The following is a 20,949-nucleotide window of genomic DNA, read 5'->3' on the forward strand; positions in this document are numbered from 1 at the left end:
TTTCCTCTCTTTTTTAGAACACCCCTCCTTTCCTCTAATCCCAATCACAAACTGCCATCTGGCTAATCACGTAACATTACGTTAACTTTGTCCGTATGTGTAGCATTACTCCCATATATGCTGCCCCCACAGCCCATGTGATGTGATGGCAGGTTAGAGCCTCTCCAACCGCGCCCCCAACAGGCCCTCCCCCGACGTTTTTGCCGCGCCGGCGTCAAAAAAAGGTCCAGTCGCGCCCCCAGAAGCCCGTTTTTCGCCAGCTCGGGCCAGAACTGGTGCCGGCGGATTCAGGCCGAACCCGGCGCCCTGGGGGCGCTTGGGGAGCCGGCACAAGCGAAAAAGGCGCGTGGGTCCACCCTGGCGGCGACCCGAGGGCCTTTTCCCGCCGTTTCTTGACGCTTTTCTCTCGCATCCCTCCCGCTCGCTCGCCTTCCTCCCGCCATTCCCTCCCTTTCTCCCGCTAAACCCCCTCCCGCTCGCCTTCCAGTCGCCGCCATGCCGCCGAAGAAGTACGCCATGCCGCGCGTGGCGGTAACCACGACTGGCACCGTGGCCCAGCCGAAGTAGAGGAAGCCGAGGGCGCCGCCATTGAAGCCACCGGGCATGTCGAACGCCGAGTGGAGGGTGGAAGTTCAGCGACGCGACGCAGTCACCGCCGACCGGCAGAACAGGGCCAGGGCCATCGCCAAGAAGGCCAGCGACAACGCGGCGCGCGCGGCGGCGTCCTCCTCATCGGTCGACCACGCGGGGATGATGAATCCACCCGTCGTCAGCCACGCCCAGTACGCGCCCTGGGGATAGCAAGGCGTCGGATCTCCATGGGGATCGTCGTCGCCCGGCTACGCCGACGGCGACGCGCACGGTGGGTTCAACCCAAACATGACCTTCCCCCATGGCCACCCCGCGACGCGCACAACCTCGCCCACCTTCGTCGGCGTGCAGTACCCTCCATACAACTACTCGCCGCCCGCCTACGCGTCCACACCGACGCCCCATCTCCGCCGTGGACCGCTGCCCTTCTCGCACCTCGGCGACACCGACGACACAGGAGCCGACATGGACGGCATCATCGCGACAGGATCGACCGCGGCCGCCGCGTCTCCCGGGTTTGCCACCCAGGACGAGGTAGTGGATCTCAGCGGCACACATGGAGGCCGAGCTCGGCTACGTCTACGGCGAGGACGCGCACGAAGCGCAGGAACCCGAGGAGGAGGAGGAGGACGAGGAGGAGGAGGAGGAGCCGGCTCCTGATCCGACAAAGGGGCGCCAGAAGAAGAAGCGGGCAGCTAGGCCAGGCGAACCGCGCATCAAGTGGACGTTCAAGGAGGAGGAATGCCTCACCGAAGCATGGAAAGTCGTCTGCTTCGACCCGACCACCGGCACGAACCAGAGCTTCGAGACGTACTGGGACCGCATCAAGGCCGAGTTCGACGAGCGGAAGCTCGTCGACCCCTACTTCAAAGACATCTACATGCAGTGCGGCTCCAAGGCGATGGCGAACCATTGGGGGCGTATCCAGGGGGCGTGCAACAAATGGCATGAAATCGTCGAGGAGGTCGCGGCTCGCCCGAAGAGCGGCGCCAGCGTTGAGGATCAGGTACGCACGCCGTTCGCCCGCATCTCTTCGTCGTCTACGCCCGCCGCCCGCCAACTGTTTGTTCCTCCGCGCAGTTGCTGCGCATGTTCACCATGTATCGGCGCGAGAACCTCGACGCCGACTTCAAGCACATCCACGTCTACAAGCGCATTGACAAGTGCGAGAAGTGGGCGGAAGTCCGACGTACCCTCGACAAGGCCAAGGAGACATACAAGCCGGACGCGACGACTCCGGGCGCGTCAGAGGGGCGGCCGGACGACCACAAATTGGCAAAGAAGGGAAAAAACGCCGACGCGGCAACCGCGCGAGTGCAGGAGTCCATCGAGCATTGCCTCGCCGACGCCCAGGCCCGAGCCGTCCTACGTGAAGAGAAGACCGATGCGCGGTGGTCGTCGCTGATGACGAACAACGCCATCAAGCTCGACCTGCTCCGGACCAACGTCGACCTGCTCCGGACGAGCGTCGCCGCGAAGAAGAGGAACACCGACATGGCTTTTCTGATGGGCGGGGCGGACATGCTCCAGAGCAACGACGAGCAGCTCAGGGCGTGGTACATGGCGGAGCGCGGCCTCATCCTGAACCAGATGCAGACGGCAACGCCGACGACGCCAGCTCCCGCGCCCACGGCCACACGGACGCCAAGCCCGAACGGCGCCTCTACATCGCCGCCCAGCAGTACCGAAGCCGCGCCAACACAGCCCAACACCGAAGCAGCTCCGACACCGCCGAGCCCGCGCACGCCGACCCCGCCAACGCCTGGAGCCGACCCCGCCGAGTGATTCGTTGCGCACGCGAACTTGCGGCGTGCAGCGCTCAGTTTTTTGTAATGCCAGACTATGTCCGATCGCCGGATTTGTGGCGTCTTTTGTGAGCGGGAACGACCTAGTTCAAATTTCCCGCATTTTGAGGCCGGCGCTTGGGGGCGTGACTGGGAGCTAGGTCGCCCCAGGGACCGAACTAGCGTCGACACGCCCCCAGGCCGCTCTATTTAGGCGCCCTGGGGGGCTGAACGGCTGGAGATGCCCTTAATTACCTAGCGAGGGCCATCTGTCGATCTAACCATGCATTCGCCGGCCCTTCTTTTTTCTTGTTGTTACCATTCGCTGGAGTGGAGTGCTCCACATTCGGTTATATAGGCGATTTTTCACAAAGAAGAAGAAGAAGAAGAGAGTTATACCAAATTAACCATTTTCTTGTTCTTTTTCTCGATAATATGTCCTCTGATTTATGTGAATCTTCACTCCTGGATATACACGGGCTAGGCACCAAACTCCAAACTTGAAGATTTAGGTTCAGTACTAGTTTGATGAGCGTGGAGAAGACAAAATGGATTTATTTTTCCCACTAAGAAATGTCTTTCTTTCAAAAAAAAAGAAAAAGAAATTGGTTAGAAACAAGCAAATACACTGTACTGGTTAGTATTCACGATCACATGGAGAGGTTGTGGCTACCAAACTTGTCCGGTTGAGAAGTTCAGCGTGCAACTTAGTGTTTTCTTCAACTTGACAGACTGAATTCGTGCTTTTCGGTAAGTTTAAAGTTGAAATATGTGTTTAATAATTGAGAACGTTCCATTAATTTTAATCCAGAAGAACGGAAGATAATACATGATAATCTTGATGAGATATGCAAGTAATACAATGATGTAACTAGTCATGCAATTTGGTACATAACATACGAACATTATATCCATATTGATACAAATAGTAGACCATACACAAACCCTGTCATAAGGGAGAAGAACAAACGTTGTGCGGCAGAAAAAGATGCAGGTGCGTCTTTGCCATGTCACCAAGGAGGTCATCAATGTCGGAGAAGTAGTTGTCCTCGTGAACTCGTCGCCGAGGATGTCTTCGTTCGCAGCCATGATGAACAAAGATCTAGTAGTCACGCAAGGATACAACCCAAAAATATGATCACGCTCCTCACGTACCGGATCAAAAAAGGCGGGGTTTTGAAGGCTTGTTGTCTCACGTCGCAGTGCACGCCGAGAATCAAGATGGAAAAACTACAGACAACACAACGCTTGCGACAAGAAGGCAGTCGCTTTGGGAGAGACCAAGTGGCTTATATCTAGAGAAGAGGAGCGACCTCTCTTATAGACTCCAGAAAGTGGAAGCGAAACCGAATCACCAATGTCTTGGCAAAACTGAAACATCAATGACATCAATTGGAAGATGAATGGAAACATTCACACCCATTCGATACCGTTTTCCATGCATGAAATGAACGTAAACGAAACCAAAACATTAATGGAGAAACGAAAGTGAAACATTAATGGGGAGACGAAGGAAGGGGTCACAATTGTAGTACTCCCTTCGTCACGGTTTAGAAGACGCGTTTGGAAATTCTCTAGGACCTAGGTGGTTATCTATTGGTTGTGAGATGGGCTAAAATATAGCATTCACACTATGCATGCATATAGAAATAGTATATCGGAGTACTGATTAGCTACTAGAAATAAATGCAATACGCCCTAAACCTTGTCTATTATGGAAACACACGCAAATTTAACTGTGTCTTCTAAATTGTGACGGAGGAGTATTTGGTTTTGTTCTTCCCTAGCGCAAAATAGTTTATTTATTTCTCTTGTCATGCATGAACGGGCCATATGAGGATTTCACTAGAAATTATTGGATGTAACAAATGGGCTACAGCCCAATAATCCTGACAACATGTGCATGTTCAAAGAAAACCAATGGCTTGTTACTGAACACTAAATCGGGTTGTACGTTCTGTCTTAAGTAAGTACAGTACTACTGGTTGTACAAGTTATGCGATTAGGAATGGGTTAGTAGATGCTCTAAGCAGGCAGACATGCACACACATTGAACACGATCTCATAATAATCTATTCTACGCCTGACGCGTGCGCGTTGGCGGCGCCTAATTAATACTGGTCACATATAGTGGGGAGTAACTTAGACTAGGTTACTATCTTCATAATGCAAAGTAACATGATAGTAATATCATAGATGATTTTATTTATTAACTTGTAGACTTATCTTATTTTGAAAAGCGCTATGTTGCAGTAACATATTATGTTATCATCTCTCATTAATTACTTGCCACATAAACAGAATTTTCTCAAAATACGCTATGTTACTAGCTAAGTTAATTTGGGCGCCTTCCCGTCATTGATACACACAGACACGTGTGGGCCATCCATCCCTTGCCTTGACCGCCATTAATTAATTAGTTAATTTACAATGCAAACATCAATCATTCCACATACTGTACACAATGACAGTACAGATCGTTGGCGAATCCTACTCCTAGCTATCAAAATCGATTGCACAATCATGCACCAAGTCTAAATCTTTTTTTCTTTTTGGTGGGGTGGGAAAGTACCATGTCTAAATCTAATAGGACTAGGAGTAGGCAATTCCTTAACAATGGATTAGCGCTAGTACGGTGCATGATGTGACGATGCAAGATGGATAGCTCGGTGGTCCTTTTCTTTCTTCTCCATCAAACTTGGACCACCATCACCCCAACTCGACCACGTCCATCCATCCATGGACAGATCCACCCCTCCCCCTTACACATTTCCTGTGAATTACTACTCCCTTCTTTTCGGTTTATAAGACTTATCTCAAAATTTACTTTTTTCATTTTATAAGGCTCAATTTGGTTGTTTCACATCACAAGGTCAGATCCAATGTGCATTAAATCATGCATGCAAGTATTAAGAGAAAATTGACCAATACATGTACTTTGTGCATGCATGCGTTGCAATTAATGCATTGACAAACATAATTCTTTGAGGAAAACAAAATCATTAATTGGGTGCTTTTGCAAACTACAAAAAGTATTCTACCACTCATCATTTACCTTGGTTGGTGAGATTTTTGAATTGAGCCCTATAAACCGGAAAGGAAGGAGTAGTATTATTAGTCATTGTTAGGCTAGTCATAGTGGGAGTAATTTAGCTAGTAACATAGCACATTTTTAGAATATTCTGCTTATGTGGCAAGTAATCAATGAGAGGTGGTAACATAATATGTTACTGTAACATAACGCTTTCCGAGACAAGATGAGTCTACGAGCTAATAAATGAAGCCATCTATGATACTACCAGTACTCCCTCCGTCTAGGTGTGTAACTCACCTTACGAAAATCAAATAATCTCAAAACACTTAGGCATCGTACATTAACTCCCTTCTCGTTTTTTGTTTTGTGGCATATCTACCAATAAGATATATGTGATGTGCATGCTTTCAATGACTTGAGACTACCAAACATAGCATGCAGTGGTTAGTTCATTGCATGCAGTGCTATTAATTAGCAAAAAGACATTAAGTTTCCTCGTTTTCCTCTCCGCCTTGGTCGCGATGCACAACGTAAGATGACTTACACATCTAGACGGAGAAAATATGTTACTTTACATTATAAAGGTAGTAACTTAGACTAGTGTCATATGCATGACACTAGTTTAAATTACTCCCCACTATGACCAGCCTTACACATGTCGTCAGAAGATATTATACTTCACTAAGCTAAGCTTACAGTTAGTATGCGTGCGTGCCTAATTGGGGCCTCATATCTGCGTGCCTAATTAATCATCAGTTGCTTAGCATTGTCTAATTGTGGTGTGCCATCTCATAAATAATAATACAAGCCGTTTTAATTAGGAACTTGGACACGTAGCTAGCATATACTATAACAGATTTTTGTGAAACTTAACACACGTTCACAATTATTGTGCATTTTGAAAAAGAAAAATTTTATGAAAACACAAACGCAATCAAGTTGGGTGGTGCATGCATGTGTTGTTAGGTGTTTTTTCTGGTAGCTGCCGGTGCCGGATCCATCCATCCATCCATCCATGCCTGATGCCTGAGTGTCACTCGGCGCCGGAAGGCCGGTCCACTACTCCCCATGCATGGTCCATTTCATCAAAGCAGATTACAACAACAAGCTGCCCAAACAGTTGCTCCTACAGTAGTAGCCTAGCCTCTTCCTCTTCCTCTTCCTCTTCTTCCTCCTCTCTGAATCATAAAAGAAACGCAAAAGCCAGTGAAGCTTCCTCCATATCTTCTCTTCTCCTCCGCATGCATATATCCAAGCATTCTTTACTCAAGCCACTAGCTAGCTAGCGTGCTCTGCATGCCAACGCCACCTCCTGTCCACTAGCCCTACGTACGTAGCAGCTTCTCCCAAGAGCGCAGCGCGCCATGAGCAACGTGTTCGGCGCCGGCGGCCATGGCCGTGGTGACCATGGCCATGGAGGAGGGGGCGGAGGGGAGCAGCACGGGGGAGCCGACGGCACGCTGCTCTGCTACTTCCACCCGAGGGAGCTGCTGGTCGGCGTGTGCGCGCACTGCCTCCGGGAGCGCCTGATCCTCCTCCTCGCGGCCAAGCAGGGCGGCGGCACAGGCCGCGCGCGCCCGCCGGCCGACGGCGCCAGCTACCTGTCGGCGCGGCCCTACTGCCGGGCGCTCCGGCGCAGGACGGGCAGCATCTCCAGCTCGCTCCCCAAGGTGTTCGCGCTCGGCTCCTTCCTCCAGCGCCTCGACTCCTCCCGCCGCCGCCACCACCACCACCACCCCGACGACGACCACGACGGCGGTGGCCGTGGCGAGGACAAGGACAGGAACCCCGACGACGATGACGACACCGCCTCCGTCGCGAGCCTCGACGGTAAGTTGCCGCTCGTACGGCGTACGGATGCAATAATTGGTTGCTCTCTGGCTCACGGTCACGGGTCGGCCGGTGTGCAGATTCCTTCATATCGATCAAGTTCGAGGACAACGGCAAGGCGACGTGGGTGGACAGCCAGCAGACGTCCCTAAAGCCGGTGCGCGAGGCGACGACGGCGACGACGAAGACCTTGGTGGTGGAGCAGGCGAGCCGGCGGGGCGGCGTGACGCGGTGGCGGAAGCAGGTGGTGGGGCGGCTGCTGCAGCTGGCGCGGTGGAAGCGGGCGTCGGGCAAGCAGTCGTCGTCCTCGGCGGCGGCGGACCAGCGGTCGAAGGCGCGGGGCGGCGGCGGCGGCGGCCGGAGCTGGGTCCGGAGCCTGACGCGGCGGCGCGCCGCGCACGGCGAGAGGGCGTGGTCGTGAGCGGCCCACGGGCAGCTACGCGTCCACACGTGATCGGTGGATCGAGTATGTACGTACGCACGCACGTGGCGCATACAGCCAGCCACAGATCCATCCATATCTCCATTTCCATCCAGATATATATAAAAATATATATAGTAATCATAATCAGATATAGATATATAATATACTACACAGCAAAAGAAGGAAAGGATCGCGTTTCTTTCCTTCCTGCATGAGAGGTGTTTGTTTGTCCCCAGGATCTTGCTCATTAGTTTTGACAGATAAAAACAGATAGAAAAAATTGGCGTGTTGTGTACATAGAAATGCCTGTATTTTCTTTCTGTCAAGAAGTGGCATGATATTACTCTCAACTTTGAAGTCTGGATTGCCTGTGTAGTGTCAATTTTCAGCAAATGACACTGGTAATTTTGGTTTGCATCTCCAAATGCCATTTTAGCTCCTTGTGTGTGTGTGTGTCTTGTTTGTTGTCATGTACTCCCTCCATTCACAAATATAAGATGCCTAAATATTTTTCTGGATCAGATGTATATAAAGACGTTCTCATTTCAGTCTGTATGCATATTATCCAAAACATCTTGTGACAGAGGGAGCATTGTCCTGTACTGTATGAGTAGAAGAAGATTTGGGAATGTTTGTTAGTTGAAGAGACGTTGGCAGGCAGCTGAGGATCACCTTTCAGCTGCCGCTGCGACTGAAGTGACGAGCAGTCCTCTTGAGACAAGGACGGAATGACAGATTGTAGGATAGGTACCAGTCGATGATGGGTTTGGTATGGTATTATGGTATGCTCTCTCTACGACTACATGTCGTCTAGTTGTTTTTCTTCTGAGCAAAGCTGCTTTTTCTTCTCTCTGGCGGCCCGAGCAAAGCTTTAGCAGGGTCATCGACATAGTATCTCCTTTCAAGGAGAAAAGAGGAGGTTTTGACTGACTGGCTTTTGAGGAAAGCAGCCAACAAATTCCTGGATAGATGGGATCTCAAACAAAGCACCACCACCACCAGCAGCACAATGATGAAGCGAGTATCCACTTCACAGAGTTCCACCGGTCAAAAACAGAAGATAAGAGAAGTTCATCTCCAAGAAACAAGGAACCACCATCACAACCGAAATGCCGAAAAACAGAGTCCAACTCACAACAAGATGCGCGGTGTGGTCCGAAGGCCAGACGTACCGGAATGCTAAGGAGCAGAGTGCTTTTCCGAAGCATCAGGGTGAGTCAAGACGACGTGGAAGAGGCGTCCAGGAAAGATTTTACAGAGAGCGAAAAGAAAAAAGAATAACATGGCAGCCTGTAGCAATGCGGCGAACATGGGCGTGCAGCCGCACCTGTCTACAGACTTTGTTGTACAGAATGAATTGTACTAGTCAAAGTGTTGTATGGACTGGACTGACAAAAACTACTTCCTCCGTCCAAAAATAAGTGTCTCAACTTTGTACCAGCTCAAGTACAAATTTGAGCTCAAGACACTTATTTTGGGACGGAGGGAGTACTAAATAAATAGGAGGATGCCATCTCGGTATTGTCACTAATTAAGAGCTTCAAAGTTCATGTGCTCATTGTTTTGCAAATTAAAAGTGCTATGGTCCACTGTCAATAACAGCGGCTTCAGGGACACTGGAACTTGACCCGAGAAATTTCTCACACACGCCCAGTGTGGCAAACGACATATACAGTCTGCCTAGGCTGAGCTTTTGCTTTTAAATTGACTGATTCGCTGAAAGCATGATTTTGCTTTTAACTTAGTTGATTGATGCAAGCAGGCGAGAATCAAGTAAGGAGACATGAAGGAATGCAATGAAATCGTTGCTGGTTTTCTCAAAATGGAGAAATCATTGAATTCGGACTGTATCAGAGGAAAATCAAACAGATATGGAACCTGGAAAGATTTTCTGTTGATAAACCATAATGTAGGCATAATAAAAATCAGAAAACAACATATACGTACTAGTTTAGTTACTGTTTAATTTGCGGATTCAGAGATAATTTCTTTCTTCAGTTTGTCTGAATGGGAGTGAAACTGACAGACAATTGGCTGGTAATGGAAAACACAACCTACACTCGGCCCGACAGGCATCATCATCACTACACCGCCTTTCACAATTAGGTCTGAATGGTTGTCATGTGAAACCATCTCTGCATGCATGTTCATCGTCGCAAAAAAAAAAAACAAAGCAGGAAAAAAATCAAATGAGATAGTACCTTCCAGTATACTGTGTACATGCCACTTCAGGCTTCTTGCTTAGAAGCATTTCGGTCGTGGCCGTCATCTTTACCGATTGTGAGTTGGCAGTCAAGTAGACTTGTGGCAGAAGCATATTCATGAGCAGTTCCATCGACCGCAGCATCAGGGGCCTGGCTCACTTCTTCAGAGGAGCCATTGGTGGCGCTCTGCACAGGCGACGTGATCGTGGCGCCGAACAGCTGTATGCTCCTCCTTTCCTCAGAGGGGCGCATGTTCACCGAGTTGTTGGGTGGAGATCCAGCTTCAGGGTTCACGACCTCGGAGGAGCCGCCGCTGGAGCTAGGTGGGAAGAACAGCTTGGTTGTGAGCACGGTAGGAGATGAAGAGGGCAGCTCACTGAGGCCGATGTGCCTGGCTCCCTGCATGCCAGCAGGCATCGGTGACCCCAGCAGCATCACCATGTTTTCGCAATCTGGCCCCAGCAGGGGGTCAGCCATGCCGACATCGCCGGAGCACATAGGGGGAAGGGTCGTCTCGGAGATCTTGAGCTTCTTCAGGATGGGAGGGTACCCAACAAGTTCTACTTGCCAAGCATTGACATGCCTGTTCCTTAGTGACCCTACCACAGATTCATCCCAGTCTATCTGCAAGCAAGTAGATAGATTTAAGCAGCAAGTCAGATAAGGATCTTTGGAGCCAGTAATGATGTACAGAATCTTGAAATTGTAAGATCAACTGGTTTGAGCACTATCTGAAGAATCAAGGAATTGATGGAATGGACAACGACATAGAACACTTCTCTTGACATGTCAGTAACAAAGGTGCAGTCAGCCATATGAAATAACACAACTCTGTATTGGACATTCATGACTCTGAAGGTCTGAATAAAGGACTTGCTGCTGATGGCATTACATGGCATGACTTGTTTTATTAATAACAGTAAAGGGAAGAAGTAACAAGCAGAATTCCAAATAAAAATTGACTGCTGACCGACTTCATCTCTGTCTGTTTCAGTAAATACCATCAGATGCAGAGCCAGCCCTATTGGATACAGACAAGGGATCTAATGCAATCAGACAGAGCAACAGCCACCAAACCACATTAAAAAAAGGCTGAACTATCAAACAATCGACAACAGCATCGACTCTACGGCATGTAGCAATGAAGTACAAGTGGCTAAGCATAGTTATAAATTACTAGTCCAAGATTGCCTGCTACTCCCTCGTTCAGAACCTAGCAAAACACTTGAACCACACACATGCATGGTGATGTACACTGAACCAATCAGCCAAAACATGGAGAGAGGACTCTCCGTCGATCACTCGCTAGCTGCTCCGACAGTTAACTGAACATGAAAATACTGAACCAAACAGAGATGGACTTACGATCGATCAGATTTACAGATTTAACTTCAGTAGACTCTACATTTTTCAAGATCTCAATAAAGTACTAATTACCGATGGCATTACATGGCATGATTTCTTGTATTTATAACAGTATAGAAGTAGCAAGCAGACATCATTCAAGCCAAAAGCACATTGCTAGCTCCAAATCAAAATTGACTGCTGAGCGAGTTCACCTCTGTTTGTTTCAGTATATACCACCAGAACAGAGTCAGCCCTGTTGGAAACAGACAAAGGATCTAATGCCATCCCACAGAGCAACCGCCACCAAACTCACATTAAAAAAGGCTGAACTATCAAACAATCGGCAACAGCATCGACTCTAGGCATGCAGCAATAAAGTACATGTGGCTAAACATAGTTACTTATTATTAACACAAGATCGCTTGCCCCTCTCATTCAGAACCTAGCAAAACACTTGAACCACACATGCATGAAGATAACTCATACAGGACCAATCAAACAAACATGCAGAGATGGTGTCGATCGAGTTCATCTTTGTTTGTTTCATCTTTGTCTGTCGGAAGCCATGAATCCGACAGAGCAGCCACCACCAAACCCACATTAAAAAAGACTGAACTTATTAAATAATGAACGATAGCATCAACTCTACGCATGCAGCAATAAAGTACAAGTGGCTAAACATAGTTCCTGTCAATTACTAGTCAAAGATTGCTTGCCGCTCCTCATTCAGAACCTAGCAAAACAATTTAAACAAACATGCATGGCGATATATACTAAACCAAACCTGCAGAGATGGACTCGATCAATCACTCGCTAGCTGCTCCAACAGTTAACTAAACTGGGCAGTACTGAACCAAACAGAGACCGACTCGACTCAATCGATCAGATTTGCGGATTCAATGATGAATCAAACATCAGATCAGGTGAATTAGCAGCAATCAGGATGGGAGGGCGCTCAACAAGTTCGACATGTTTGGTTCAGTATTAGCACTTGTTCAACCATGGATGCAACATCAGACAGGGTGAATTAGCAGCAATTATGAATGTCCAAGATCACTTGCCAGTCTCTTCTACTTGTAGTCCTGTATAAGTAGCTAAATAAACAACAACAACAACAACAACAAAGCCTTTAGTCCCAAACAAGTTGGGGTAGGCTAGAGGTGAAACCCATAAGATCTCGCAACCAACTCATGGCTCTGGCACATGGATAGCAAGCTTCCACGCACCCCTGTCCATAGCTAGCTCTTTGTCGATACTCCAATCCTTCAGGTCTCTCTTAACGGACTCCTCCCATGTCAAAATCGGTCGACCCCGCCCTCTCTTGACATTCTCCGCACGCTTTAGCCGTCCGCTATGCACTGGAGCTTCTGGAGGCCTGCGCTGAATATGCCCAAACCATCTCAAACGATGTTGGACAAGCTTCTCCTCAATTGGTGCTACCCCAACTCTATCTCGTATATCATCATTCCGGACTCGATCCTTCCTCGTGTGGCCACACATCCATCTCAACATACGCATCTCCGCCACACCTAACTGTTGAACATGTCGCCTTTTAATCGGCCAACACTCCGCGCCATACAACATTGCGGGTCGAACCGCCGTCCTGTAGAACTTGCCTTTTAGCTTTTGTGGCACTCTCTTGTCACAGAGAATGCCAGAAGCTTGGCGCCACTTCATCCATCCGGCTTTGATTCGATGGTTCACATCTTCATCAATACCCCCATCCTCCTGCAACATTGACCCCAAATACCGAAAGGTGTCCTTCCGAGGTACCACCTGGCCATCAAGGCTAACCTCCTCCTCCTCACAGCTAGTAGTACTGAAACCGCACATCATGTACTCGGTTTTAGTTCTACTAAGCCTAAACCCTTTCGATTCCAAGGTTTGTCTCCATAACTCTAACTTCCTATTTACCCCCGTCCGACTATCATCAACTAGCACCACATCATCCGCAAAGAGCATACACCATGGGATATCTCCTTGTATACCCCTTGTGACCTCATCCATCACCAATGCAAAAAGATAAGGGCTCAAAGCTGACCCCTGATGCAGTCCTATCTTAATCGGGAAGTCATCGGTGTCGACATCACTTGTTCGAACACTTGTCACAACATTATTGTACATGTCCTTGATGAGGGTAATGTACTTTGCTGGGACTTTGTGTTTCTCCAAGGCCCACCACATGACATTTCGCGGTATCTTATCATAGGCCTTCTCCAAGTCAATGAACACCATATGCAAGTCCTTCTTATGCTCCCTATATCTCTCCATAAGTTGTCGTACCAAGAAAATGGCTTCCATGGTCGACCTCCCAGGCATGAAACCAAACTGATTTTTGGTCACGCTTGTCATTCTTCTTAAGTGGTGCTCAATGACTCTCTCCCATAGCTTCATTGTATGGCTCATCAGCTTAATTCCACGGTAATTAGTACAACTCTGAACATCCCCCTTGTTCTTGAAGATTGGTACTAATATACTCCGTCTCCATTCTTCTGGCATCTTGTTTGCCCGAAAAATGAGGTTGAAAAGCTTGGTTAGCCATACTATCGCTACGTCCCCGAGACCTTTCCACACCTCAATGGGGATACAATCAGGGCCCATCGCCTTGCCTCCTTTCATCCTTTTTAAAGCCTCCTTCACCTCAGACTCCTGGATGCGCCGCACAAAACGCATGCTGGTCTCATCAAAGGAGTCATTCAGTTCAATGGTAGAACTCTCATTCCCCCCATTGAACAGCTTGTCGAAGTACTCCCGCCATCTATGCTTAATCTCTTCGTCCTTCACCAAGAGTTGGCCTGCTCCATCCTTGATGCATTTGACTTGGCCAATATCCCTCGTCTTCCTCTCCCGGATCTTAGCCATCTTATAGATGTCCCTTTCACCTTCCTTCGTGCCTAACCGTTGGTAGAGGTCCTCATATGCCCGACCCCTTGCTTCACTAACAGCTCGCTTTGCGGCCTTCTTCGCCATCTTGTACTTCTCTATGTTGTCTGCACTCCTATCCAGGTATAGGCGTCTGAAGCAATCTTTCTTCTCTTTAAGCGCCTTCTGGACATCATCATTCCACCACCAGGTATCGTTATCTTCGCTTCTCCTTCCCCTGGACACTCCAAACTCCTCCGAGGCCACCTTACGAATGCAAGTCGCCATCTTCATCCACACATTGTCCGCATCCCCTCCTTCCTCCCAAGGGCCCTCCTTAAATACCCTCTCCTTGAACACCTGAGCTACCTCCCCCTTGAGCTTCCACCACTTCGTTCTAGCGACCTTGGCACGCTTATCCCGCTGGACACGAATCCGAAAGCGGAAGTCAACAACCACCAGCTTATGCTGGGGTACAACACTCTCCCCAGGTATCACCTTACAGTCTAGGCACGCACGCCTATCTTCTCTTCTCGAGAGGATGAAATCAATCTGGCTAGAGTGTTGGCCACTACTAAAAGTCACCAGATGTGATTCTCTCTTTCTAAAGAGGGTGTTAGCTACAATCATGTTGTAGGCTAGAGCAAAGCTTAAGACATCTTCTCCTTCTTGATTCCTGATGCCATAGCCAAAGCCCCCATGCACCCCTTCAAAACCTGTGTTAGATGTACCCACGTGGCCATTGAGGTCTCCTCCTATGAAGAGCTTCTCACCAATCGGTACACTCCTAACCATGTCTTCCAAGCCTTCCCAGAACTCCCTCTTGGTGTTCTCATTGTGGCCTACTTGCGGGGCATATGCGCTGATAACATTGAGAACCAAGTCCTCAGCTACCAGCTTGACCAGGATAATCCGGTCCCCACGTCTCCTGACGTCTACCACTCCATACTTGAGGCTCTTGTTGATCAAGATGCCTACGCCATTTCTGTTTGCAGCCGTCCCCGTGTACCACAGCTTGAAGCCGGTATCCTCCACCTCCTTCGCCTTCTGTCCTCTCCATTTGGTTTCTTGGACGCAAAGGATATCAACACCTCTCCTCACTGTTGCATCAACTAGCTCCCGAAGCTTCCCTGTCAGAGACCCTACGTTCCAGCTACCTAAGCGAATCCTCCTAGGCTCGGCTAGCTTCCTTACCCTTCGCACTCGTCGAGTCAAATGCGAAGACCCTTGCTCATTTTCCACTACATCCGGGCGCCGATGTAGCGCGCCACTAAGGATGCGACGACCCGATCCTCGCTCACTTGCCACCGTATCCGGATCAAGATACGGCGCGCCACTTGGGGGGTGACGGCCCGGCCCTTGCCCATTTTCCACCACACCCGGGTTCCGATGTGGCGCGTCGCTGAGAGGGTTACGCCCCAACGAAAATCTTTTGGGTTTCATCTCCATAAGAGTGGCTGAGTTTTTACGTTGGCTCGCCAAGCCTATCACAACCCTCCTCCTTTACCCGGGCTTGGGACCGGCTATGTTGAGACAACATAGGCGGAGTTGTATAAGTGGCTAAATATAGTTATCAATTACTAGTCCAAGATTGCTTGCCACTCCTCATCCAGAACCCAACAAAACACTTGAACCAAATATGCATGGCGATATATACTGAATCAAACGTGCAGAGATGGACTCTGATCGATCACTCGCTAGCTGCTCTGACAGTTAACTGAACAATGGAATACAGAGACAGACTCAATTTTGATCAGATTTGGAGATTCAACGGTGTACGCAACATCGGATCAGGTGGATTAGTAGCAATCTTATACTGTATTTCTTTACTGAGGGAGTATGAATGTCCAAGATTGCTTGCCACTCTCTTGTATCTTCAGTAAAGGCAAAAAATAACATGCAGAACATCATTTAAGACAAAAGAACATTGCAGATTCCAAATTAAAACTGACTGCTGATCGAGTTCATCTCTGATTGTTCCAGTATATACCACCAGAAGCAGAGTCAGTGCTATTGCAAATAGACAAGTGACCTGAAGCCATCCATCCGACAGAGCAACCACTACCAAACCAACATTAAAAAAGACTGAACTATTGAACAATCGTTGACAGCAAGTCTACAGCATGCAGCGATAAAATGCAAGTGGCTAAACATAGTAATTAATTATTAGTCCAAGATTGCTTGTCCCTCCCTCATTCACATTGCATGGCGATTGCCTGTGAACCCTCATTCAGAACCTAGCAGAATACTTGAACCACATATGCATGGCGATATATACTGAACCAATCAACCAAACATGCAGAGATGGACTCACACCGACAGTTAACTGAAAATGGCATTACTGAACCAAACATAGATGGACTCAAATCGATCAATCAGATTTGCGGATTCAACATGAAAGCAACATCGGATCAGGTGGATTATCAGCAATTATGAATGTCCAATATTACTTTCCACTGTGTTGTACTTTTATTGAATGGCAGAGCAAAACAATTGAAGCAAGCATGCCAATACTGAACCAAACAGAAGTGGACTCGATCGATTGATCGATCAATCAATCAGACTTGCGCCTTCAACAGTTATCGCAAAGATGAGATGGATTAACGCAGCAGAGATGAATCATGGATGGAAGCATGATGTACCTCGAGCATGCGCCAGATGGATGGGTCGACGGCCTTGACGATGCCGTTGACCCACTCGGAGCGGCGCTCCTCGGCGTCGAGGAACTTCATGCGCACCTGCACCCCGGGCGCCCAGGCGCCGACGAGCGCGTCCTCCACCTCCTGCTTGGGCACGACGAACTCCCCGGCGCCCTGGCGCGGGTAGTAGGTGACGGTGAAGGGCGCGCCCTCGGCCGCGAGGCGCACGGCCTCGTCCACCTCCTCGGGCGGGACCCGCGCGCGCGCGTTGCGGGGCCGGCGCTCGGCGCCCTGCTGGGAGACGGCGGGGTACCTGGGCGCGCGGCGGATCCCGGCGAGCAGCTCCCCGTCGGCGCGGCGCATGAAGACGACGGCGTCGCCCGCGACGAGCAGCTTGGCGTTAACGAACTTGCTCCACCCCGTGGTGAGCAGGTGGCGGCGCGGCGTGCCGCGGTAGATGTGGCGGAAGTCCCAGCCCCGGCCGAGCGGGTCGGTCATGCGCAGCCTCTGCACGGGCGGGTCGGCCTCGAAGTCGAGCGGCGGGAAGACGAGCTCGGCGCAGAAGCGGGGCACCGAGAAGCCGCCGCCGTTGTTGGCGTCGCTCTGCGTGAGCTGCTTGGCGTAGTAGCGGAACCCCGTGGCCGCGTCGGCGTGGGCGTCGGCGTCGGGGAGGTGGAGGGCGGGGTCGCGGTGCGGGCCGGGGACGAGGTCGACGGTGGCGAAGGGCTCGTCGGTCTTGGGGTCGGCGAAGAGGCGGACGGCGGCGACGGTGCAGGGGAAGAGGTTGTGCGCGGGCGCGCGGGGCGGCGCCGGGCACTGCTCCGAGTGGCCGTGCGGGAAGTAGTAGACCTGGGAGCCGACGGCGGGAACGCGGGAGAGCGGGGTCGCGCAGGCGAGCCAGACGTCGCGATCGAGCGGCGCCGGGGTCGCCGGCGGCGGCGCGTCCGCCATTCTCGGGCGGGGCGGGGGGAGGGGTTATCTAGGGTTTGGGCGGGAGATGAGGGAGATGGTTGTTGGAACTTGGAAGGAAGCCCGAGGAGATGGGGGGAAGATGTCCTCTCTCCTTACACGCGGACGGGGCGGATGGGTGGGTGGGCCGGAAGACCAAGAGAGTATTTATAGCACGCCCGCTTTGGGTTTGGGTCTGCTTCACACACCACATTGTTATTGTTGGGGATTGGACACCCCCATCCCCAAACATTGGTGCAATAAATCCCAACAACTTGATGTAACAACAACTCAAGAAGAATCGGCGTGGGGTTGCAAAGTTCGAGCATACTCGTCGATTATGGGGAATGCTCTGTTTCTTTCATGCTACGATTTAGGTCATTAATTAACGGATTGCCTGGACCAGCACACGCTCGACCGAGAAAAGTTGTAGCCAGGGGACAACTCGGATTCGGCTCTCCTTTTCGATTGGACGACGCGGGTTTGTGAAATTCAAACATACTCACCGACGATGGTGAATGCTCCTCATGTTTCTTTCTTTACCATTTAGGTCATTAATTAATGGATTGCCTAGATCCAACACACACCCGACCGAAAAAACATGTAGCAAACCGACTGCTCACATTCGGTTCTCCTTTTCGATTCGACAACACGGGGTTGCGAAAATCGAACATACTCACCGATGGTGGAGGAGTACTCCTCGTGTTTCTTTCTTGTTACCCTTTAGCTCATTAATTAATGGATTCCTGGATCCAGAACGCGCCCTACTGAAAAAAACCTATAGCCAAGGGATAGCTCACATTCGGCTCTCCTTTTCGATTCGACAACACGGGGTTGCGAAATTCGAACATACTCACCGATGGTGGAGGAGTACTCCTCGTGTTTCTTTCTTGTTACCCTTAAGGTCATTAATGGATTGCCTGGATCTAGCACGCACCCGACCGGAAAAAGTTGTAGCCAAGGGACAACTCACATTTGGCTCTCTTTTTCGATTGCATGACGCGGGGTTGCAAAAATTGAACAGAGCACATGCCCCTCTTAAGGAAACAAGTAAGGCCTATTCAAATTGGACGGCACAGGGTTGCGAAATTGGAACATTGCGCACCCCTCCCACCATACACAAAACAAGGATGTGCCTGCACTGCGGCTCTCCTTTTTTGTTGGGACGGCGCGGGGTTTGCGAAATTGGAACAGTGCATATGCCCCCCTAAACAAAACAAGGGCGTGCCTGCTCATGTGCGGCTCTCCTTTTCTGTTGGGATGACGCGGGGTTGAAATTTGAACATAGCCACCCACACCTCACTCCCCCTTGAAAAAGGGGACGCGACCACCTCGAATGGGCTCACCTTTTCGAGTGGGACGATGCGGGCTGCGAAAGTTTGAACATGCTTCGCAACGGTTGAGAAGCACTTGTGTTTCTTCCTTGGTTCCATTGGTCTATATATAGCGAACAACAATGTCATGAGCATTTATGGAGGCCATGTTTTATAGCCCTTTTTTCATGTGCATTATGTAAGCAATATAGCCGCCTATGAATTTGAATCGAACGAACTGATTCACTGCCATCTTTGGAAATGTGTGGGGCGCCAAGGCAAAGATGTCGACCCTCGTCCCTCTTGACCAACCATTGTCCAGTTAAGATCGACGATTATCTTCGGCGAAAGTAAAGGAAGAACGACGAACTTGGTACGAATCATGTGCATACGAAGCATGTGGAACTTTTCTTTAAGTTATGTTTTGGATTTTTCACGGTGTTTATGATGTGTTGTTTGAGACGCCTGCATGGATGCATGCGTGCATGATCTCAGGGCCGTTAGTACTACCGGACATGCAAGGATTTAGCTACTAGTACTCGGGTATCTGGCCCTGTCTAATCTCTCTGGTCTTCACGCGAACATGTACGCGCTATATGTGCGGGCGCGGCAACTACTCGACCAAACTAAAATATCACTAGTACAACCGAATAGTATTTGGTCTCTCGATCGAGCAGCTCATGCATGATCGTCGGGGCTCTTCTCCTAATTTTGTGTAAGAATCGGCTGGCTCTGTTTGAAACGACAGCTTATGGGATATTATCTCCGATTTCACTGGTTGACACACAAATACAGACGATGAATGCATGCAAAAGTTTATTAAGCATCTGACCCGCAAATGGGATACCACATCTAGGGATCGGTCTGCGGACACGGATATTGGAGCCGGCCATCCAATGCTAGCCGCATAGTACATTTCAAATTGGCTTTAAACAGACCGAACGAATTACATGCAAACCGAATGATTTTCATTCAAACCAAACGAAAACATTTATATTTTGGGCATATTTTTAACTAAACTATACTATGTTGCGGTAAAACTAGTCTACATCCGGCCGCGGCGGATCTCCACTCCCACAACATGTCTTCCCCATGTTCGGTAGCCTGCTCATCGGACTGCCGGTAGCCTGGAGAGATATGCTTCAACAAGAGGGGACAAATAGCCTCCCTCCACCTCTATGAAGCACGGATCAGAGTTGGTTTTTGGTCGGAGGAAGATGGTCGCTGTGGTCTACGCTTCCGCTCAGCTGGCAAGACACCAGCTGTGTAAGCCGGTGACGCAGTGGCCTTCGAGACCCAAGCGGCGGCGTCCTCCCATGATCTAATTTTCCTTGTTGTCCTCGCCCGACCTAGAAAAGTTGTAGCCAAGGGACAACTCAGGTTCGGCTCGATCGCCTTTTCAAGTGTATGATGCGGGGTTGCGAAATTTGAACATACTCATCGATGGTGGAGGAATACTCCTTGTGTTTCTTTCTTGTTACCCTTTAGGTCATTATAGGATTGCTTGGATTCAACACGTGCTCGACCGAAAAAAGATATAGCCAAGGGACAACTCAGATTCAGCTCTCCTTTTCGATTGGGCGACCCGAGGTTGTGAAATTTCAACATAGCACACGCCCCTCTTAAGGAAACAAGTAAGGCCCCTTTCAGATTCGACTCTCCTTTTGAAATTGGACGACGCGATGTTGCGAAATTGAAACATAGTACACACCCTTCTTAAGGAAACAAGGAAGGCCCCGCTCAGATTCGACTCTCCTATTCAAATTGGACGACACAAGGTTGTGAACATTGCACACGCGCCCCTCCTTAAACAAAGCAAGTGCGTGCATGCTCGTGTGCAGCTCTCCTTTTCTGTTGGGATGACGCGGGGCTTGCAAAATTGGAACAATGCACCCCCCTCCCCCCCAAAAAAACAAAACAAGGGTGTGCCTATTCATATGCGGCTCTCCTTTTCTGTTGGGACGACGCGGGGT

General features: G+C 49.7%; 2 protein-coding genes across 2 annotated transcripts; one reads left to right on the forward strand and one right to left on the reverse strand.

Annotated features, from left to right (window-relative positions):
- The first annotated feature begins 6,431 nt into the window (after window positions 1-6,431).
- Window positions 6,432-8,184, forward strand: LOC119357285. The gene is made up of 2 exons (XM_037624279.1): window positions 6,432-7,239; window positions 7,320-8,184. The coding sequence occupies exons 1-2, from the start codon at window positions 6,774-6,776 to the stop codon at window positions 7,658-7,660; spliced, it is 807 nt and encodes a 268-aa protein (XP_037480176.1). The 5' UTR covers window positions 6,432-6,773; the 3' UTR covers window positions 7,661-8,184.
- Window positions 8,185-9,661: 1,477 nt separating this feature from the next.
- LOC119358472 (auxin response factor 13-like) lies at window positions 9,662-17,666 on the reverse strand. Its single transcript, XM_037624999.1, has 2 exons — window positions 16,719-17,666; window positions 9,662-10,491 (listed from the first exon to the last, which is right to left on the reverse strand). The coding sequence occupies exons 1-2, from the start codon at window positions 17,664-17,666 to the stop codon at window positions 9,892-9,894; spliced, it is 1,548 nt and encodes a 515-aa protein (XP_037480896.1). The 3' UTR covers window positions 9,662-9,891.
- Between the last annotated feature and the right edge of the window lie 3,283 nt (window positions 17,667-20,949).

This window comes from Triticum dicoccoides, chromosome 2A (genome assembly GCF_002162155.2).
Source record: "Triticum dicoccoides isolate Atlit2015 ecotype Zavitan chromosome 2A, WEW_v2.0, whole genome shotgun sequence".
Classification (NCBI taxonomy): domain Eukaryota; kingdom Viridiplantae; phylum Streptophyta; class Magnoliopsida; order Poales; family Poaceae; genus Triticum; species Triticum dicoccoides.